This window comes from Gossypium arboreum, chromosome 12 (genome assembly GCF_025698485.1).
Source record: "Gossypium arboreum isolate Shixiya-1 chromosome 12, ASM2569848v2, whole genome shotgun sequence".
NCBI lineage: Eukaryota > Viridiplantae > Streptophyta > Magnoliopsida > Malvales > Malvaceae > Gossypium > Gossypium arboreum.
In genome coordinates this window covers 30,251,167-30,274,860 of record NC_069081.1, presented here as the reverse complement: position 1 = coordinate 30,274,860, position 23,694 = coordinate 30,251,167, and the positions used below count along the sequence as shown (strand labels likewise).

General features: G+C 33.8%; 1 protein-coding gene across 2 annotated transcripts; it reads left to right on the top strand.

Moving 5' to 3' along the window:
• Positions 1-5,668: 5,668 nt before the first annotated feature.
• Positions 5,669-23,234, top strand: LOC108479180 (ABC transporter D family member 1-like). Of its 2 annotated transcripts, none has more exons than XM_053022498.1 (26): positions 5,669-6,142; positions 8,272-8,393; positions 10,289-10,568; positions 11,216-11,440; positions 12,107-12,304; positions 12,429-12,883; positions 13,243-13,381; positions 13,464-13,542; positions 14,585-14,823; positions 14,949-15,253; positions 15,330-15,441; positions 15,526-15,684; positions 16,362-16,461; positions 16,547-16,655; positions 17,590-17,680; positions 17,808-17,932; positions 18,064-18,213; positions 18,741-18,813; positions 19,643-19,823; positions 19,900-20,058; positions 20,795-20,956; positions 21,028-21,261; positions 21,970-22,133; positions 22,231-22,283; positions 22,366-22,444; positions 22,651-23,234. In XM_053022498.1, exons 2-26 carry the CDS (start codon positions 8,332-8,334, stop codon positions 22,735-22,737), a joined length of 4,020 nt encoding a protein of 1,339 aa, XP_052878458.1. In that variant the 5' UTR covers positions 5,669-6,142; positions 8,272-8,331; the 3' UTR covers positions 22,738-23,234. The 2 variants fall into 2 exon arrangements, with proteins under 2 accessions (XP_052878458.1, XP_017637117.1); XM_017781628.2 differs by having other exon boundaries at positions 8,267-8,393.
• Positions 23,235-23,694: the final 460 nt, after the last annotated feature.

The window sequence follows — 23,694 nt, the reverse complement described above, 5'->3', positions numbered from 1 at the left end:
ATTAGCTTAGTTTTAGATTTATTTTTCTCTAATTTTTAGTTTTCTCTACGCTTTTCTACGGTTTTTCTTTTTCTCTTATTCTACCTTAGGTTAGAGTTTATTTTTCTACATTTACTCCTTATCCTTGTTGTTCTTAGTGTTAGTTAAGTTAATTAACACTGTAGCTAAGTTAATTTACATTTTTATTCCCTGTACCTTACTTTCAAGACTCTTTAAGCTTTAGTTTAATGTATTTTAGTTTATTTTGCTTTCAACCTGTTAAAGTTTGTTCCTTTTATGTTTTTTTTCCTTAGATTTCTCTATTAAATGCTTTTGGTTTCATGCTATTTAATTTTCTTGCATAAAAATATTAACTTTTATATTTTTCTCAAGCTTTACTTTCATGGTTGTCTTGTTTTCCATGTTTATGTTTATTTTCTTCACTTTAAGCATGTGTAGCTAAGCCATTGAGGAGGTTGGTTGATGGAGATGTAACTAAACTAAATCCCTTAAACAAATGACTAAATCATAACAAATTAGACTAATTGAATAGAATTAAGAACTTCAGTACTGACACCCTTAATAGAATATTAAGATAAAATAAAACCGGAAGGTAATCTGGTCGCACACTTGTTCATTAGTCCCGAATTAATCGGCGAGATTGGAAGATAAATTGGACCTAATTCATCTAAGTAGGTAAAATTGAGATTGGAAGATAAAATGGAGCCACTTGGCAATTTAAGCGAATTATGTCCCTAGTTTGAGGTTTGGTGAACCACATCGAAGTCAACCAACCCCTATTAGTTATTTGTTGGATAGTCCTTTTAGTTTTAAATTTATTGCACTTTAGTCCTTAGAGTAGAACATTTAATTTTCTTGGAAATTTATCTTTTTATGAATTGTCGTACTATAAAATCATATGAGTAGTCACATAGACTCTATCGTGTATACAAGTTATTACTTAATCGCCTATTCCATTAGGTTTGATCCTGGGAATATTCTAGTTTTCCATTGTAATACTATAAATATTAGAAATGACTTGTACGCTTATAATAAAACTAGACTTTAACAGTAGTTTCCTAAATTCAGTGTTTTGTTGCGCATGCACCTAGCCGATCCATCATGCATATAGAGTACTTTAAATTTTTCATACAAGCAAACTTACATTTTCAGCTTTGGTGGCACATTTCGCCACTTTTTGGCGAACACACCTTGCCATTTTCTGGTGAACTTACCTAGCTTGGCCTTGCTTTGGCAAGCTTAGCTTGGTTTACTCTGATACCAACAAATGTAACACCCTAAACTCGGCCTAGAAGTTTCAACTCAGATTTGGCGAGCTACATTAGCCACCGATGTGACTCTTCATTAACTCCCAACCTAACCTCTAACACACCACTTCAGTCTTAGAAAAAGTTGCGCTAACTCAAAACACAACAGCGAAAACAGTAGGCAAACAGGTGAGCTACACAAACATCATAAGTAGGTTCACATGTCTCATACAATAAACTTAAGAGTTCTCAGCACAACTTATGTTTTTGTCAAATGTCATCATAGTTTGCATAACAAAAAACATATAAGTTCGCAACTTAATATAGCATATAAGCTCGCATACATAAAAGACTTCATATGAAAACAAAACACATAGCGTAAGGTTTTGCACAACTCCTAAGGTATGAACTTCGCACAAAACTAAAGGTCGTATAAAATAATTAGTTCGTAGGAATATCATGCTTTTATGAATAAACAAGTTTCGCAGTTAAAAGAATCATGCATACAAGGCTATTAAACTTTAATAAGGTTCATGCAAATACACGGTTTGCACATTTATGGGTTCACATGCATACATACAAAGGTCCGCAAGTAATAAAACAAAAATTATAGGGGTACGCATGTAATTATACCATATAACATAAAAAATATTATAACTCTAACTTAGACATATACAAAAACAGTACTCTCATGCATGGATAACATCAGCTTTATTTATGATTTATTAAGTAATTAAAACACGGTTCGCAATAAACTAGAAAATGGAGCAGAATATAATAATTAATCTTTGAATATAATTGTCAAAGTCATGAAATCATAAACATCTCTAAAACCCATAAATAAAATCTCATCATCATTAACCCAGGTTCATCGATATCTGCTCAGAAATGTCCTTGCCAAATCATCGACCATGCATGTGCTATCACAACCTACTTACCTAAGAAAGAGTAAGAGAGGAGTGGGTGAGTTCGTTGAGAACTAAATAAAAAATTAGAATTCTCAGAACGTGTCTTAAAATAGTATTTGAAAACAGCTGTAAAATTTCAGCTTGAGAATATTTTGCGTGTTGAGTTAGAGGGTGAGGTTGCGAGACCCAGTTCGCCTTTTTTTGTCAAAGAACATAACTTTTCGACTTCAATTTGAAAACTCATTACTTTTTCTTAAAACGTCTTTGGTAGGGTTCGCATTGAAATCACGAGCCTATTTTGTTTAACAAAGCCTTTAAAAATTAGAGTTTAGGTTCGTCTTTAAATTGTGAAACAAGCTCGTACTTTTTTAGAAAAAAATTTCTTAGAATAGAGTCTTTTTTAGCTCACAAGACCAGTTCTCACTTACGAATAAAGTCTTCCTTAGGTCACTAGTTTGGTTTGTCACTTTGTCTCGGTGGACATAATCCAACCTAGCTCGCATAGAGCAGGGTTCATTGAGGAGCACTATCACTTAAGTTCATATGGGGAGCTTCACTGATACACAACTTCATCACTTAAGCTCACGTGGGGAGCTTCACTGATCCACAACTTATTATTAGTTCATAGAGGAGCTTTGCTGATACGCAGCTGATCTATAAGCTCAAAGGGGAGCTCCGTTGATACACAACTTGTCCATAAGCTCACGGGGGAGCTTCGCTAATACACAACTTATCCTTAACTCATGGAGGAGCTTTGCCGATACACAACTTGTAAAATCATTTTTAAAACATTTTTTGACAACCTTTGCTCACATAGGAGCTTGCACAAACTGTGTTAAAATCATATTTTCAAATCATAACTGAAAATGGAGTATCGTAGTTTAAAATAGAGCTTTTCAGTAACTTACCTTTAAACCTATTTCAAAAACATAATTTTTTAGAAAACATATTCAGTTAAACTGAAAATCATAGCAATTATCGTACTCTATATAATTCCAAACCACTCATACTTTTAAAAGCTTAGTAAAGAACATACTCATAACGAAGCCCAATCACTCACATTTTTATAAGCTTAGTATAGAACATACTCATAACGGAGCCCAATCACTCCCACTTTTAAAAGTTGGTAAAGAAAATACTCATAATGGAGCCCAATCACTCACACTTTTATAAGCTTAGTAAATAGCATACTCATAACGGAGCCCGATCACTCATCGAAAAATGGAGAACTTAAACAAGTTTAGATTTGCCCTTATCCTTGCTGGTAGATGGTCCAGCTAGTTCGCAACAATACACACGTATATTACTTAGACAAAATAAAACATACAGAATTCATGCAATGCGAACTTGGACAATCACACCCAACAAGACAGAGACTTACCCTGATAGTTGTGTTCTGAACTAAGAACATAGACTTTGACGATAAAGTATTCAGTGAAGAATTCACAGAATTTAAGGGTCTTATGTATATACTTAGGAGTCTTGAAAATATTAGGATACCCTAATTAACTTAGAAAAGTTGTTACTTGTACGTAAAGTATTCCTAGATAACTAAATTAGTTTTTCCTAATTTGAGTTTGACTGTATCTTTGACCGTCGATAACAAGTTTGCAACTTAGCTTCCAGTTCGCTACATTAACTGGCGAACACCAATTCGTAACATAGACTAGCAAACCTACCTTGCATAGAAACTGGCAAACCCTCTTACCATTACCTTTGGTGCACTGTTAGATGTGAACACCCTTGCTGATACTCTTCTAGTGAACACTCTGCTCGCACAGCTCTTAGCAAACCTATAGCTTGCCTGACTCTTGGCTAACTCCCGGCTCATCAAAACACTGGTGAACTTTCTCTTAACATGATCCAAAACTTCCAAGCCATTCTGCAGGGTTACACAATCTAAACAAATAGGTTTTAAACTAAAATTTCTTATTTGACTAAGAAACATAAAACTCCTAAATAACTTAAAATACTTAAATAATATCCAACATTTGGAATGACTAAATAATAAAATAATAAAAACTAATAAATACAATATTGAGCTTATATATAATAAAAATTAAGCCTAAAAATCGAACCCAATATGATTTAAACTCGAATTAAAAGCCCAAAATTCATAATTTCCATAATAGTCCTGTCCAGAAATTTTGCTCGTGTAGTCTTCACTAAAACGGTCATAACTTGAGATTCCAGACTCAAAATTGAGTCATTCAAAGTGTATTTCGAAGCTAAGAGATAGATATTTGAATTCCCTGAAGACATCTCAACCTAGAAATGCCTAGTTCCTATCCAAAAAGTTTTCGGAAGTCAGCTGATTTCTCGAACTTGAAAATTGGCAGCTTTGGTGAATGTAATTTAATAAATTTCACCTCATCTGTGCATGTATCATTAGTCCTTTGGATAATTTCTATTTAAGTCCCTAAGCTTTTTCTAATTAAGACTCTATAGCTATTAAATTTTTACAATTTAGTCATTGGGACTTAATTATAGAAACGAGTACAAAAATGAGATTTTAAAATTGTATTTCTCGACACTGTTGAAAGCAAGATCAATATAGGTTTACCGTCAACCTTCGTAACACACTCCAAGAAGGAGTCGTGTTTTCCTATTAAAATATTATTAGGCTATTTCTTATTGTACTAAGACTCTAGTTAACACACACACACACATATACACTTCTTCATGTCAACATTCTATCAAAATATAACTAAGTTATTTTGAGAATAAATTCTATTTTTTTTTGAAAGAATTCATCTTTGGTTTCAAGCCTAAAAGTTTCACTAAAAGTTTTTGATTTGCAAATAGAGCCTACACTCTAGCAAACTAAGATCGATAATAGAAGAGAAGATTGAATGGTTGAGAGTCGGGAATAACTTAGTCCACCTAATCTGAAAACACAAGTATAATATAGGTAACAAGCTTATTGCTTGCTTTAAAATTTTAAAGAAAATTTTAAAAATCGAAAACATCACAAGTTCCAAATTGTTGCAACCCTTAACTATTACTAAAAGAAGAAAACATTAGCAAAACCTAACTTTGTACTTACTATTATTTAAAGAGCTAAATAGATTGATGTCACCCTCAATTGAGTCTCAATTCAATTAGAAAATTATTAAAACTCATTTCTTTCATAAAATAATAAGCATTATTACAAAGATAATTTTATGATTTTATATTTAGGTAAAGTTTAGAAAATACAATTTATAAAAATTTCAACTTAAAATATCATAGTTTTCAATCTTTACCGTTTATTTTAGCAAAAAATTAATTTTTATAAATATATTTATTAACTTAAGATAACATTAAATTCATATAAAAAATAAAACACGACTTTTATGTTGTCATTTCTTTAGTCATTTCTTTGGGAAATTTATGAAAAATATGTTAAAAGTAAAATATTTTAGAATGATGTATATAATTTCATTACCAATTTTTAAAAATTAAATATCGGATCTAAAAGTGTGGAGCCTCTGACTCAGCAGCTTGGTCGTAAGCTTGATTGGATTAAAGTAAAAATAAGATAAAGGAAAACAAAAGAAACTTCTATTTGCAGAAAAAAGGAAAAAAAACAATTTCGGTACTTTAGATCAAAAGTTGGAATTACATATTAAAAAATCATGTAAATAAGGCGCCGTAAAAGGCTCATCATCATCATCTATATATCATCTGCCAGGGGCTTTCTTTCTCTCTTAGTTCTAAGGGAAAAATAATCTTCTTCGTTCTCCCTCGTCTTTCGTTTGGAAATTTGTTTATCGAGCCACCTCTCATTCTTTTCCCTAATCATCCTAGGTTTGAATTTTGGGTTCAATGATTGTAGCGCTTGGCGATTTTATTACTAATATTTAAAGAAAAAATAAAAAAGCGTTGGAAATTTCAGTTACAACAATTGAGAGAGGGGGAGAGAGAGAGACGGGAATTGCAAAGATTAATGTGGTTTCCATTGTTTTGATGCGATTTTGAGAACTTTCGGCTGCTGCAGTTGCTCAGGTATTGTTTAAAGCTACTAACAAGTTAGATTTATTTTCGCTTGTAGTTGAATTTTCGTTTTTTTCCTTGTCGAATCAGCAGTTTCGATTAGTTTAGGTGACAATTTTATGATTATAATATTTTAGGAAATAATTTTATAAAAATCAGAAGAAAAAAAAAGTCTGCGTACTTCTTTTAAAAAAATATATGTTTATTATGGTAAGGTATTTGATCAAATTAGAGAAAGCTTAACTGAATTGGAGCTCTAAAAGTTTAGGTCTGCGTTGTTGAAGTTGTAAAATTTAATGCTACAATGAGACTTTAGCTCTTCTAGGTTGTTTTTCGAAAGTTTTAGCCGAGAATGTCAAAGAGGAAAGGAAGTAATGAATTGTAGCTGTGTATTTATTACGTCGGAAGTGTTATGGTTACTATTAAGGTTAAATTGCACAACCTTGATTCGCATTAAGTTCTCAGCAATTGTGGTATCTGCTTTGGCAAATCATGTGGTTAGTAATGGTGAATTTTATGTGGTATTCGTGTTTGAGACAAGCTTGTCTGGTTTGTGACAAAGGGTTCAATGCCCCTAAGTTCTAGTCTGGTAATTAAGCGTTAGAAATTCAGGTTTGTTGCATGTTGGACGTGGGCACAAAATTAATTTAACAATTGTTTAACGAAAAGGAGGTGGGGTTGCTCAGATTCATTTACATCAAATGAAGAATGTTCATCTTTGTCTTTTTTTATAAATATTCAAGCAAGGGAGTTTGCAGCAGATTAAAAAGGGTTCGAACTAAGCCAGTAACACTCGATTTGACTATGTGTGTCTTTTTTAGTCTTCATCTGTCCAGGTATGTCAACTTGTATAAGTATTTTACCCATGCAAGACACTTCACTTGCACATCTTTACTTTATCATTTTGCACAGCTTTTGAAAAATGTATTTTTTTCCCCTTTTTTCATGTTGATTTTGTTGACTAATTCCTCTTCTTCTGAAGTAGGGAGTATGCAATAGTTTTGATCTATGCAATTCCATTTCTCTATCGTGTTCAAGGACTCAAGTTGTTTGGATTCTTTAATTGGGCTGGTTATTGCAATGATTTATTGTGAATGGAATATGCTTTCCAAAAAGCAAGTGCATGGCTTTTTTCAACCTTCTATTTTTTCTATTTCTTCTCACCACTAATGGTAGATCTAGATTGAATAAAACTACGTCCTGAAACCACCACCAGTTTATACTTTAAGATATGCTCTTCAGTGTTTTCTTGTCTCTCCAAAGAACATTTTTCTGAACTTTAACAGTTCTCTTGGATTATGATTTTTTATCTGTTTGTCGCTGCTGCTTTCCTTTTCTAGTAAATTTTGTTATGCTTAAATAATTTGTCTCACATATGTGTTATGCCTGATAATTTGTTGAAAATTATTTGATAAGAAGCAATATTACAAGGCGTATTCACTGCTTAGAAGTTTTCATATTAAGAAAAAAATGAAGTATTACCACTTGCCAGCATCTACTTTTGTTGGAGCTTGGTTAACACTATTGGCCTTTGAATTAAAATTGTGAGAGCTAAAAACAACACAATAGTTAGAATGTATTTTTTGTCCTTTTTTCTAGATAAATATTTGCTTTATTCTGTTAAACAACAGGATGTGACTTTGGAGAATCATCTTATGTTTTGTAATTTGAAATTTTTATAATTGTCTTTCCTTCTGCAGAGCATTATCTTTTGCTATACTACTCATTGCATTAGATGGTATTGCAACTACCCTGCTTATTTAATTCTAACTGGTTGGGCATTGGCCATAAAATTTGGAGATTTTCCATTTGGGGGAAGGTTGGGGAAGATTTGGGATGTTTTGGTCAATAACAAAAAAACCACTCATAGAGTTTCTCTAATTTGAAGCTTCCTAGACTTTATTTTCACATATAATCGTGTATCCTATTGTTTGTCATTTACAACAAATCACGCTATAGGGGTATAAATATCATCTTATATAACAACCGATATTTACATTTCTAGTGAAGATTCTTCACTTTTTCGTAAGAAGTAATGAGTACTAGTTGTCCCTCTTTCTATATATTGATTTCCAATATTGATTGTGGGAAAACCCGAAGTTAAACATTATCATTTAACAATTGTTGTTAATGCAGCCCAGATTCTCCAATCCTTGCTTGGTGGCTAATCTTTGCTACCGTGCACAGTTCCACCTTCAACAATGCCTTCTCTTCAATTGCTGCAGCTAACTGAGCATGGCAAAAATCTTCTGTCTTCTAAGAGGTATTGATGTATTTTATGGCGATTTTCAATTTAAATAATTATATTGACACTTCTGTATCTTAATTGAATGAATTTATTTTTCGTACAAATGACAAGGGTTGGTGCTTTTCGCAAACCGATTTGTTACTGATGATGCTAATATTTAATGTTTCTTCTAGGGCAATTATTACCTTGTATTTCACTTTTTTCTCTGTACTTTTCGTCATATCTACTTCTTGATGAGTGTGAATAACATAGAGAAAAATGTCTTCAGATTTTCTGTTTGTTTGGGGTTCGCTGAGTAGTATATACTGAAAGTGAATTACCTTATGGGTAGAAAAACCTACGCTATACACATCTTATAAGCTTTGAAGATGCTGGAAGAATAATGCGACACATTGTCATTTTTTAGGGGTTTTGTAGCATTGTAGGTTTAGTTGATGAAGACCCTGGCACGTTTTTGACTCTCTCTCTTCATCTTGGAAACAATCATTGTATCAAGACAATAATTTCTATCAATTAGGAAACCTTGAAAGTTGTTTCTTTAATTATTATAAAAAATTTCAATATTTTAGAGGGATAATAATGAAGAGAAGGGAAATCATAGTGTTTTTTATTTTATTTCAAGCAAGCAACAGAGGAGGTTGAGACACTTATTATTGTATGGGGTAATTTATAAATATAGGAACTGGTCGAGTAAATGCCTTTATGATCAGTTTAATCATAAATAACCTTGGGGCTTTCCCCATACGTGGTTACCTTTTTATTTTACCCTGGCATGTTTTTGCCTCTCTCTCTTCATCTTGGAAACAATCATTGTATCAAGACAATAATTTCTGTCAATTAGGAAACCTTGAAAGTTGTTTCTTTAATTATTATAAAAAATTTCAACATTTTAGAGGGATAATAACGTAGAGAAGGGAAATCATAGTGTTTTTTTATTTTATTTCAAGCAAGCAACAGAGGAGGTTGAGACACTTATTGTTTTATGGGGTAATTTATCCATATGGGAACTGGTCTAGTAAATGCCTTTATGATCAGTTGAATCTTAAATAACCTTGGGGCTTGCCCCATGCGTGGTTACCTTTTTATTTTACCCTGGCATGTTTTTGACTCTCTCTCTTCATCTTGGAAACAATCATTGTATCAAGACAATAATTTCTATCAATTAGGAAACCTTGAAAGTTGTTTCTTTAATTATTATAAAAAATTTCAACATTTAGAGAGATAATAATGTAGAGAAGGGAAATCATAGTGTTTTTTATTTTATTTCAAGCAAGCAACAGAGGAGGTTGAAACACTTACTGTTGTATGGGGTAATTTATCCATATAGCAACTGGTCTTGAGTAAATGCCTTTCTGATCAGTTTAATCATAAATAACCTTGGGGCTTTCCCCATACGTGGTTACCTTTTTCTCCAAAGGGTAAGTGATTTTATATGGGCCTGGGGTGCAATCCCACATTCCCTTTATCTTTTAGGTCTATGCCCCAATTACCTTAGCCCAAAAGAAGAAATGTTAATGATAATTATCTTGGAAAATTTTTAAATCAACTATTTGGAATGAGCATATTTTTAAGAGTTAGAAAACACAAAAAGACTCTGGAAAATGCTTAGTTTAGGAAACCCCTATTGGCTGGTGGTATTCTATTGTAAAAAATGATGTTGGAGAACATGCTGTCTTATGATAAGGACTTGTAACCTAAGCGAGCTCCTATTGTGTCTTACTGTAGTTATACTACTTGATATGTTATGTGGCATGATATTATTCCTCTACCTACTTGCCTGGTGGTGCTTTGTTGGATGTTCATGCTTTGATACTCATGTTGCAGTGCTCTAGCCACAGAATCTTTGTCTTCTCTCCTCTCCTTGTGACTGTCCAGTATGTTACTATTTTTCTATTTTCATAATTTCACAGGAAAGCACTACTGCTTGCTTCTGGTATTGTGGTTGCTGGTGGAACTGCTGCTTATGTACATTCAAGGTTTAGCAATAAAAAGGCTGATTCATATAGTCATTACAATGGGATCCGAGAAAACAAAGAAAATCCTGATGAGGTTCTCAAAAACAATAATAATGTAAAGAGAATCAAACAAAAGAAAGGTGGATTGAAGTCCCTTCAGGTTTTAGCAGCAATTCTTCTATCTGAGATGGGCAAAATAGGTACAAGAGATCTCTTGGCGTTGGTGGGCATTGTGGTAAGCCATCTTATTTGTGTCCAATGTCCAACACAATTTGCTCTAATCCAAATAGTTTTTGCCACTAAGTTTATGGTCAGTGTTTTTTGATGTTGTGGGAATAACATCAGAAATTACCATGCAAGTGTCCGGATTTTGTTGTGGTAAATAAGAATTGACCTTTTCAAAAATAAAGAGGCTCAATAGGGTCATAGCAGAAACATCACAGGTTAGAAAGAAAGAAACTTGGTAGGGTCTCCTATATTTAAGAAAGGATTCCATCTATTGAATATCTTAGGTAGTACACAAACTAGAGAATTAAATAAATCGGGAGAATCAAATCATTTTATGATTAATTTTATATTTACTTTCTATATTTACTATTCAAATAGAAACAAGGTTAAGGAACTCAAGAAGGAAATTGGTTAAGGCAAAGAACTTTATCCATCCGCCCTCATTATGCAAGTATTTGTGCAGACAGATCCTTACATGGCTACAATTTTAGTTTGCAGTTCTCATTTGACATGCATCAGATACAGCAATTGGGACAGAAAATATTTAAAAATCTCCTTATATTGAATGTGACATAGGAGACCTTTGTAGCTTGAACTTTAGAGAAGAAGTTTTGTTTTCTTTTTAAGTAACATCTATTTTATGAATTTTTGCAGGTGCTGAGAGCTGCTTTGAGCAATAGATTAGCAAAAGTTCAGGGATTTCTATTCCGTGCTGCTTTTCTTCGGCGTGTACCATCATTTTTCTGGCTAATATCCGAAAATATTTTATTGTGCTTTCTCCTGTCAACTATTCATTCTACTTCAAAATACATAACGGGTACCCTAAGTCTGAGGTTCAGAAAAATACTGACGAAACTCATCCATGCACATTACTTTGAGGTAGTTTTCTTCATTTGCTACTGGCATAATTTATTATTATTTTATTTTAAAGTTTCTATCCTATGCTATTCATTTTTTACTCTTGTTGGATCAGGTATATTTCCAATCAGAAATCTTAATCATGCTTCACTGTTCATCTGTGCTTGCATAAGTGACCTATCTTGTTTGCTCATATCAACCACTGTGGGTGGAATACACCTTTGTTGTTTAATGTTTAATTTTCTAACATTCATTTTTTCTGGTACTTTTCATCATCTCTTTTAAAATGTGCATAATCAGTTTAAACAAAGCATTGTGGAACTAAAGTCTAAATTGTCTTAGACTTAAACATATGAAAAATTCGGAATCTTATAAAATTTTCCTTCCTGGAACTGAGTATATTTTCTTATGAATGCTGAGACTTTTGAGTATTCTGTTCTAATCCTGATGTCTAGTCACTTACACCTTCCTTGAAATGTGTTTACCAATTCCTTTTTTGCTTCAAACTGCAATGAGAATGTCTATCTGATATATAAATTGCAAATACAATCTCCATCTCTAATGATGCTGCTTTAGTTTGTTTGTTCTCTCATGAAGTAAGAAGTACCTAATAGGTTTACATGCCCTATACGTTACTATTTTTAGTATATTCTAGTTATTGTTTCCTGACAAAATATTTAATTACAGAACATGGCATATTACAAAATATCGCATGTTGATGGACGGATTAGGAATCCTGAACAACGAATCGCAAGTGATTTACCAAGATTCTGTTCAGAATTGAGTGAACTTGTACAGGATGATTTGACAGCAGTTACTGATGGTCTGCTTTATACTTGGCGTCTTTGTTCTTATGCTAGCCCAAAATACATACTCTGGATTTTGGTAATTTTTTGCTCTATTCATTCGTATTGTTACTGGCTTACATATTTTTCTGGCACTGCTCTGCGAATATAGTGATTACCATATTGTCTTGTTGTCAAATTAACACAGGAGGTTTTCTTTGCAGGCCTATGTTTTGGGAGCCGGAGCTGCCATAAGAAACTTCTCTCCTGCTTTTGGGAAGCTAATGTCAAAAGAACAGCAGTTGGAAGGAGAATACAGACAACTTCATTCAAGGCTAAGGACCCATGCAGAGAGTATAGCATTTTATGGTGGAGAAAGTAGAGAAGAATCTCATATTCAACAGAAGTTTAAGACTCTTGTTAAGCACATGAGGGTTGTACTTCATGACCATTGGTGGTTTGGCATGATTCAGGACTTCTTATTGAAGTACCTTGGTGCTACTGTGGCTGTTGTTTTGATTATTGAGCCTTTCTTTGCTGGCCATCTTAGGCCAGATGCTTCAACATTGGGACGTGCAGAGATGTTGAGCAATTTAAGATATCACACTAGTGTTGTAATTTCACTCTTTCAGGCCTTGGGAACCCTTTCTATAAGTTCAAGACGGCTGAATCGTCTCAGGTATTTCTTTGTTCATTTCTGGCCTTTTAGAAGTGTTAGTGATAATACCACTAGGAGGAACATTAAACACTTTCTAAGCAACCTCTTAAATCTTACCAGGCACATCCCTAAAATTCATAATCAATATGTTGATTAGTCAATAAGAGTTGTTGATTATTACAAAATTGAACTTCAGCGGGAGGAACATCAAGAATTTTCTAGAAACCTCTGAAATCTTACCCCTTAAGCATCCTTAAAATTCATTGCATCTTCAATAATAATTGTTGATTATTACAAGTAAAACGTGAGTGAGACTTATTTCTGTTTCATCTATTACCTTATGGTTTATTCTTTTTATCATTTCTCTTAATATCTTCCAGTGGTTATGCTGACCGTATTCATGAGTTGATGCTCATATCAAGAGAGTTAAGTGCTGATGATAAAAAGTCATCCCTGCAAAGACCTGGAAGTAGGAATTACTTAACTGAAGCTAACTATGTTGAGTTTTCTGGTGTCAAGGTATTTGAGAACATTGAATCCTTTATGATTCTTAATATGCCTTGGCCATATATTTTGTTGTAATAGTTATAATGCCTTCCAGGTTGTCACTCCAACCGGAAATGTTTTGGTGAAGGATCTCTCTCTAAGGGTTGAATCGGGCTCTAATCTTTTGATTACAGGTGCTTTTTCCCTTGAAAAAAAATTGATTTACATTTGTCCCTTTAATATGTCTTATGTTGCCATTTTCTTATGTTTTAAACATTCTTCTATTTTTTTGCTATTTTTCATCCTTTTCTATTATTTTCGAGGAAGCATAATAAGTTTTTATTGGAAGTGAGAGTGACAATAAAGAAATTGTAGATTTTGTTACAAAGTGATGATTCACTTCTAGCTTTGGTTGGTTACAGTGGGGCTTTTCTTGGAGTTTTGTTCTTTGTATGTTATATTTACCGAAGAGTGGCATAATTTAAATATCAAACCTGGTAACAGTTCTATTTGATAACAATCTTGCTTTGTAGCTTATATTTCAGAACATATTTAATTTTAAAGTAGAATATAAATCACTAACTGGTGTAGAACATGAATTTGTAGTTCTTTATTATTATTATTGTTGTTGTTGTTTTAGAATCTCTTTGCTTTAGCCTTTAAATAAAAGCAGGAAAAAGGTTCACATTTTCTCTGGCATCTATGATTTTCTTTTATTACATTGTTTTCTGCTAAGTCTCCAAAGACAAACTCTCTGTAAGTTACTTGGAAGATAAGGAAAGCTGAATAAGAGGACCAGAGATTGGTTTAGAGGGAGGAAGACAAGAAAATACTATATGTTTAATTCTGGTTACATGAAAAGAAGCAGAGTTCCTTTTCTCTTTGAGTGAACATTCTCTTTTCGGACAAGGCAGATACCTGGATTTATGCTTCAGTCCTGGAGCAAGAATGGGTTGAAGATGGAGAATATACTCTTCTCTCTCCACCTTATCCTCATCAGGCCTTTGGCAACCTTACCTGCCTTTAACTATTGATTATCATTAATATCTTGTATCTTTGCTTTTCCACAGAATAGTGAAAAGTCTCCTTGTTCTTTTTTATGTATGTGTGTATTTATATACAAAGTGCCCTTTAAGTTTATCTTTTTTAAAATTAATCTGCCTGTGCTTACTCTTGTTTCAAATTTGTGTTCTGGTTTTTAGGCATATATAATTCTTCTTTTATTTTTTTCTGAAGGTCCAAATGGCAGTGGAAAGAGTTCCCTTTTTCGTGTTTTAGGTGGTCTTTGGCCACTGGTATCTGGCCATATTGTGAAACCTGGGGTTGGTTCTGATCTTAATAAAGAAATATTCTATGTGCCACAAAGACCATATACAGCTGTTGGAACCCTTCGAGACCAGCTAATTTACCCTCTTACTGCAGATCAGGAGGTTGAACCTCTTACACATAGTGGAATGGTGGACCTGTTGAAAAATGTATGAGTTTCATCTCATAATGTTTTTCTTGTTATTTCTTCCTTGATTGTGTATTGATGCTTTTTGTTTCTTTTGAGTTTTATAGGCTATCTTTAAAATATTTCTTCATTTCGTTGTTTCTTTAGGTTGACCTTGACTACCTATTGGATCGTTATCCTCCTGAGAAAGAGGTCAACTGGGGTGATGAACTCTCTCTTGGAGAGCAACAGAGATTGGGGATGGCTAGACTTTTCTACCATAAGCCTAAATTTGCAATTCTTGATGAGTGCACTAGTGCTGTGACAACTGATATGGAGGAGCGATTTTGTGCTAAGGTTAGAGCAATGGGTACGTCATGCATAACCATATCACATCGTCCAGCACTAGTTGCATTCCATGATGTGGTTTTGTCCTTGGATGGGGAAGGAGGATGGAAAGTTCATTACAAAAGGTACCAAGCATAAAGTTGTGTGTATTGCATTACCATTAGCTATGGTGTATTACTCGAATTTCTATGTAACCTACAGGGAGGATTCTTCAGTGCAAAGTGAAGGTGGGATTGTTTTAACCGCACTTTCTGAGACAGACCGCCAAAATGATGCAATTGCAGTTCAACGGGCATTCACTGCTGCTAAAAAGGTCTTAAAACTTCTGAAACCTGGTTCCTGTAATTTTTCTTCTTTTTTGTATCTGTTATATCTCATGTTGAGTGAACTTTTCTAGGACTCTGCATTCTCAAGTCCAAAGACTCAATCATATATATCAGAGGTTATAGTAACATCGCCCTCTGTGAATCATGGTGTTAAATTGCCCATTGTTCCTCAACTCCACAAGGTTCCAAGAGCACTGCCATTGAGAGTAGCTGCCATGTTTAAAGTATTGGTATGTTTTGGACTAGCCTTCTCTATTCTCGTAAACTAGCCTTGTGAACTTAGGGGATGATTTGCCTGTTATTGTGCCCAAAGTTGGTATCAGTAGTTGACTTTGTAAAGTTCTAAATGTTAATGGAATTTGAATGATGAGTTCCCCAAAAATGTAGATCATTATGTCTTTCTTGGTCCTTGAGTAGGACATTTATGTAGTTGATATTGCTTATTCCTGAAGTGATTTTTCATTAGCTTTTAAAATCCAGGAAATTTTTTTTGGTAAAAACAACATTTTTTATTAAATTGGCTTTAAGCACGGAGTTTGAATCCTAGAGTGTAAATGTTTAAAGTTATATCCTTTTTTATTTATATACAGTTTAAAATTATATCCTTATCTGTCCTGAAAGTGCCATTATGGATTAGCAAAGATGGAACCACCCTTATTTGCTACATCTTCTCTAATATACTTAGATAACTGTAACATAGCTGATACAAGTTGCTTAGACACTGTTGTATAACATTTTGTTGAGCATGAGGAGCATTCTTTTTGCGATATTTTACTTTTCTTCAAAGTTTGAATTTGAGTAAATCTGGTTCAAAGTCCTTAATATAAGTAATGAGAAAATGCTGTGTTCATTTACTAACACTAGTTTTTTTAATTCTTTATCTACAATCTTAAATTCTTGGATTCAGGTGCCTACGCTATTTGACAAACAAGGGGCTCAACTACTTGCAGTTGCTTTTCTTGTTGTCTCGAGAACATGGATATCAGATCGGATTGCTTCATTGAATGGTATTACAAATCCATCATTTTACTATTTATCCATTTTAAAATCTGAGAGGTTATTTTATAGTTATTTAAATGCATACACTTCCAGGAACGACTGTGAAGCATGTTTTGGAGCAGAATAAGGCAGCCTTTATCCGATTAATTGGTATAAGTGTTCTTCAAAGTGGTGCATCTTCTTTCATTGCACCTTCCTTAAGGTACTTTTTTCTAAAGAGCAGGTTTTGACCTCCATGTAAACTAAAAGAGGGAGATACTAGTAAAGAAAAGATCTATCAATATAATTATCTATTTAATCTATGCTAATATAGTACTGTTATTTTACTTATCTGCAATTTAGGCATAAGATATGTAGACATGCATATATTCTCTTGAAGTCTAAAGAAAGTGATATCTTACTGGCATCTGTGATTGGTTTAGCATGAATGTTAAGCCCTAACTCCAGTGTCTACATGTTCTTGAAGTCTAAAGAAAGTTTTCTTGTTTTCTCCTGAAGTTACTGAAATTGATTTCTCAGTTTTCTGAACTTCTCTATCATACTGTGCTTTCCCAGTTAACTTGTCACCAAATATCTTACAAAGTTCTGACTTCTGAGATTTTCCTAAATAGGAGAGATCTCACCTTCATTCATATTAGTGTGCTTTTTCTCCTATACTGTAAAAAGAATGCTTTTTAAGGCTATCCATTTTGTGTTTCAGTATGTTTTTTGTTCTGTATGTACAGATTGTGTAGCCTATGCAGAGAGCTGCTTGTCTAACTTGTTGGCTTGTATTTGCCCGTAACTTGTGACTTTTAACTGATAAATGCTTTCATGTTAAATTTTTTCATGGTTTGTATCCTATTATATTTCCATTACTTCATACCAGGCTGGTAAATTTCTGAGTGGAGCTTTGGGTCATTTGAAGACAATGAATGTAGGTCATGCATATAAGAATTTCGTGGATAATCTCCAGCAATATTTTCTTTTATATTATCTTTATGTTGTTACTGCTCAAAAGACTTTGATTATACTTGTTTTTTGGTGGTATGAATTTTACCACAAATTTTAGTCTCATCCCTTGCTTTTTTCACATCTAGTTTCATGCCTTCTTAGTGAAAAATAATTTTTTGAATAGCCATTTTCTTGGTTTGCAGGCACTTGACTGCTAGGCTGGCCCTTGGGTGGAGGATTAGGTTGACCCAAAATTTGCTAAAGAACTACTTAAGAAATAATGCATTTTACCAGGTAGTTTGATCAGCTCAGATACACTGATGCCCGTGTACCTGGCAGACATTGCACAATGTTTATAATGGTCTATACTATTACCGAGAATTCAGAAATACTAATTCACATCTCATGCATCTCATTGTAGGTTTTTCACATGTCAAGCAAAAATATTGATGCAGATCAAAGAATCACTCATGATCTTGAAAAGTTAACAACTGATTTATCAGGACTGGTTACTGGAATGGTAAAGCCATCTGTTGACATTTTGTGGTGAGTACATTATTTTGATCACAGGACTTGTTTTCTGTTTAATCTTGATTCTAGGCTTTGAAAGCATATGTTCCTTTCCTGCCTCATTTATCTTTCTAAGAAAAATTCTTAACCAATTCTGCAAATTTTAGGTTCACCTGGAGAATGAAGCTCTTAACTGGGAGAAGGGGTGTTTCCATTTTGTATGCATATATGTTTCTTGGTCTAGGTTTTCTAAGGACTGTTACTCCTGATTTTGGTGATTTGACAAGTCGAGAACAACAGCTTGAGGGAACCTTCAGGTAATTCTAGAATCCATGTTACTAATACTATGAATGCTAGATGTATTACACATGGAGATACTTGCATGAACACGGATGTGCTGAAGTGCCAATCTAAACTGGTATTCCAGACTAGTCTGGTAGTTTAAAAAGAGAAGCTCAGGAAGTTAGATTGTGAAGATATGTGGCAAGAATGGTATGTTTAAAAACTGTAGTTTTGAGCTGACTTACGTGATACAGTGGATTGATTAGAACAATTAAAAGTCTCTAATATGTTGCTATCTCTTTTCTTTCTTTTTTTTTTATATATTTTTATTGTTAATTATTTCTAGGTTTATTTCTCTAAACAATGAGTTTTGCGTTGGTTCAACTTTTCAACTTTAGGTCTTCTCATACTCTTACAGTTCTTCACCTGTTAAGTTCCTAAACTATTGGTGAATATACATAATATAAATACATGTATCCAAGTAGGTACTTCTGTGTAATTTATGGATATCAGGATGTTTCTGCATATATCATTCTAAAAACTTATACTATATTTTAATTAGGTTCATGCATGAAAGACTGCGCACTCATGCTGAATCTGTTGCATTCTTTGGAGGCGGTGCTCGAGAAAAAGCTGTAAGATATTTAAGGATCCAATAAATTTGAATGGCAACTGTTGTTTCCATCATTTCTGATGCTGATGTGGAAATTTTGTTGTGGAAAATTAGGCCGAAATAAGGAGCAGTTTAAAATCTCTCTATAGGCTGCAAGTTTGAATGCACCTTGCGTTTGAATTGCACAACTATAATTTACAGTTTACATGTAAAGTTCATGCATTGCTCAGGCATTTTCTGGTTTGATACAGGCTTGAACTTTGCTTTTAGAGTTTTTCAAAATGTCAATCCATTGATAAAAAGATACCCACATGTTGCAGGTTCCATGTGTAACTTAAGTAAGCTAGGTATAAATATTTTCTAGCTTACTATTGCTAGGGCAGATATTGTTTGATTGGTGCCCTCCCTCTCCTGTTTTTATATTATATAAAGGAATATTTTACAGTAAAATGACATGACTTCAGGGATATTTTGTGGATCATGATCTACTGTTTTTTTTCCCCTTTTGCATGGTTTGCTGCTGAGCATGCATCATGCAACATTTCTAGACTCCTATTTCTCTATAATTTCCATTCCTTGTCTATAATTCTATGTTTAATTGATGCATTTAGCTATTATTTTAAAGGCGGATACTGGTTGATTGGCGCCCTCCCTCTTGTTATTTTATGATGTAAAGGAATATTTTACAGTGAAATGACATGACTTAGTGTTTACGAATCACAGTACTGATTCCCCCCTCCCCCCCACCTTGCATGGTTTGCTTCTAAGCATGCATTATGCAGCATTACCAGACTCCTATGTCTCCAAACTTGCATTCCTGTTTCTTATTCTATGTTTCTTATTTTTAACAGATGGTTGACTCAAGATTTAGGGAGCTTCTTGATCACTCTTTGCTTCTTTTGAAGAAGAAATGGCTGTTTGGTATACTTGATGATTTTGTCACAAAGCAGCTTCCGCATAATGTTACTTGGGGTTTGAGCTTATTATATGCCTTGGAACACAAGGGGGATCGAGCCTTAGTTTCTACCCAAGGTGAGATATCTGACTCAATTTTACAGTACTTTCTGGTCCCCCCATCTCTCTCTAAAAGTACTTAACCATTTTTTAGGTGAGTTGGCACATGCACTGAGGTTCCTGGCATCTGTTGTGTCTCAAAGCTTTTTAGCCTTTGGTGACATCCTAGAACTGCATAGAAAGTTTCTGGAGCTGTCTGGGAGTATCAACCGAATTTTTGAGCTTGAAGAGCTTCTTGATGCTGCTCAGTCTGGTATATTTAAAATCTTGACTTTGCATTTCCTTTTTATGTGTATTTTCATTATTTTTGTTGAAACAATGGCATAAAAAGATTTTAGTCAAATTCGCATAGTTGCTATTATTCTTTTGATAGTCTTCTTTTCTAATCTACTGCTTATGAGTGTGAAAAAGCTTTACAAAATTGAAATATCACATGTTTGGAGATGAAGGTTTTCTGTTGTATCTTCAAGGAATAATTTATAAACTACACCAATATAACTGCATAGAAGTTAGTTTGCTTGTTTGATAAGGTACCAATGGACCATTGAAGTTATTGTAAATTTATTGATATGATTTCGACTGAAGTAGGTTGATATAACTGTTAGGTGCATGTGCATATAAGATGCTTACAATGTGACACTGCATACATTGTTCCTTGGGACATTTCAACAAAAACCAGAATACATTGAATTTTTGGGCCTTACCAAAACATAGGTTTTGTAATGTAGATTGTGTTTCAAGTTGGCGTACTTATGCTCATAATATTTATCACCTGAGAAAGTCTTTCTTCTGATGTATTTGCTTCTTTGCTAGACATCTGCTTTGGCCTTCATAACTATTCTTGCTGATCAGCTACCGGTCCTATCTTTTTGATTAGGATCAACTTCTTTTCTTACCCATCTTTTTTTGTTGTTCAATTTATTTATTTTAAGATTGACTTGGTTGCCTAAATTTTGCACATTAATCTAACAAGGTTGTCATCTAATTAGGGGATTTGAGCACTGATAACTTATCTCGGTCTCAGAGGACTGCTCTCTCTGCTGAAGATGTTATTTCTTTTGCCGAGGTAGATATAATTACTCCAGCACAGAAGCTGTTGGCTACACAGTTGACATGTGATGTAGTACCAGGAAAAAGCCTGCTAGTTACTGGTTAGTATAGGAAATTTTTATTGTATGCATTGATAAGATATTTGCATCTGACTTACCTTTAATCTCTTAAGGCCCCAATGGGAGCGGAAAAAGTTCTGTTTTCAGAGTACTTCGAGGTCTGTGGCCCATCGTGAGTGGAAGGCTTTATAAACCATCCCACCATTTTGATGAAGAGACAGCTTCTGGTGGCATCTTCTATGTTCCTCAGCGACCATATACATGCTTGGGAACTTTGAGGGATCAAATCATATATCCTCTCTCCTGTGAGGAAGCAGAGCTGAGAGAATTTAAGTTGTATGGACAAGGTAATCTACTTGCATAAGATGCAACGATTTCCTTATCTTTTGAGTTTCCAATTTGATACCTACTATTTATTAATGATTGAATAGTCATTTTGTTCCAACAGTATAACCATGAAACATGCCCTTGCTTGGTTAATTTGACTACTTTCTGGACTCTTGAGTTATATAGTAAAGAAAGAGGTACCACTTCGATGTGTAAATTGTCTAGTGGCATTAACAATTTGCTACAAGAAGAAACTGAGCCTTTTCCCTCAATATACAACTTTAGCAGTCAGTAAAGATTGAGGCCCTTTTTCTTTTTCCCTTTTAATACAATTTTCATCAATTAACATTTTGGTCTTCCTGTTCCCCAAAAATTAGATAATGAAAACTACATCAAGTTTTCGTGTTACAAAAGAGAACAAAATTATCTGGAATTTTGGCAACTGACATTTGCATTTTTTCTCTGGGGATGAGTTTATCAAGGGACATAGACTATAATTAAGTCTGAAATGCTCAAATTTTGATCTTGGCGGTTCACATGAGATTTTATCTGGTCTCCCCTTCACTATTCATTAAGAATACCATAACAGTTTAGAAAGCGTGGTAGAATGACAAATAATTTATTGTGTGATGGTGTCAAAGGTAAAAGTTTATTTCTTCAATGACCTCTTGGAAAACAATGTACTGAAACTGTATGATTTTGGGAATTCTGAACATGTAAAATTTCAGGTAAAAAACCAGTGGACAGTGCCAGCGTTCTTGATGCACGTTTGAAAACCATTCTTGAAAATGTTCGATTGAATTATCTTTTAGAACGGGAGGAAGGTGGTTGGGATGCTAATCTCAATTGGGAAGACATCTTATCGCTCGGAGAACAGCAGAGATTAGGCATGGTGAGTTAAGCTAACTTCCACACTTAAGACTAAAATATTTTACTTTTCATTCCGACAGAGTTCTGTTATTTTGATATCAAACTTTCTGTTTTACCAGGCAAGGTTGTTCTTCCACACGCCTAAATTTGGTATCCTTGACGAGTGTACAAAGTATGTAACTAATGACTATGCATTCTTTTTAAAAAACCAGTAACTAGTTGTCTAATTTACCTTGGTATTCTTCCAATGGCAGTGCCACGAGTGTCGATGTTGAGGAGCAACTTTATAGACTGGCAAAAGATTTGGGTATTACTGTTATTACCTCATCACAGGCAAGTAGTTCGATCAGATAGTGAATTAGAGACAAGCATGCAACCAGTTATTTTCAGAATTTGACAAATAATAGAACACTTGGGATGCTCTTCTTGATTTTGTCATTGTCTGCTGCAGCACTTCCTGAAGCAAATAGCAACATAACTAGTTCCTTTCTAATTTAAAATTGAAACCATTTCTTTTGTTATTTATTGTGTTTCCTCAGCGACCAGCTCTAATACCATTCCATGCTTTGGAGTTACGACTTGTTGATGGCGAGGGTAAGTGGGAGCTTCGTTCAATCAAGCAATGATGGTGCAATGACAAAGCTCTTTGTTTGTGCTCCGTATGGTGCGGGGGACATTATCAGTTGACATGTAGTTATAGGCAGGATAAATTTGTTATCATGCTGCGAACAATGGGTAAGCCAAAGGTAATGGTAGGTGGTAGTGATAATTCTGATTTCCTTGATGGTATTGGAATACCACAGGCTTTGCGGTATTGGCTGGATTCAGAAAGGGGAATCAAATTAGAACAGATTATTTTTAGTCAAGAATTAGTAAAAGAGAACAATCAAAGTAAAATCTTAATTTTATAATCTATGTGAGCATAAAGAAAGATTATGTACAGGTTTTTCGTTCCCTCCCCCATTTTTTACCCTTCCTCTTATGGGATTCATGTTGTAAGAATTGACGCCTTAATCATTCTTGCCTAAAGAATAAAATACAAGGGAATAGATTATTATTATTATTATTTTTTTATCCCTTGTATGCCTGTTATCTTTATTTGATACGCGAACGGAGTTAAAAAGCTGTCGTAATGTGTTTATTTATTCATTTGTTATTTTGTAAATATCAATTAAAGTGTCACATCTTGTTTTGAAAAAGATTAATTATTTAAATGATAATTTATTTCACTAATTTAGAAACAAATAATTGAAATTTCCAAAAAACAATTGAATTTTATAAATATGATCTGAATTAAATAGAAAAGATATATCAACGTAGGGTAATCATGCATGCATTTGTTTTCCTTCTCTATGTTTTGTAGTCTATATTTTTGCTTCCTTTTTCACTGTATTCAATTTTTAAATCAAGTTTTTCCATTAAGTTTTTATGTTTTCAACAGAGAGATTGATTTGTTTTTTCCCAGTCGAGAAGTTAATCAGCATCTAAATCAGTGTAAAACTAGAAATAATTTTATACGTTTACGTTACTTTTTACTTTTTATGTGATTGATATTTTAATAATTTATTTATTGGATATATTAA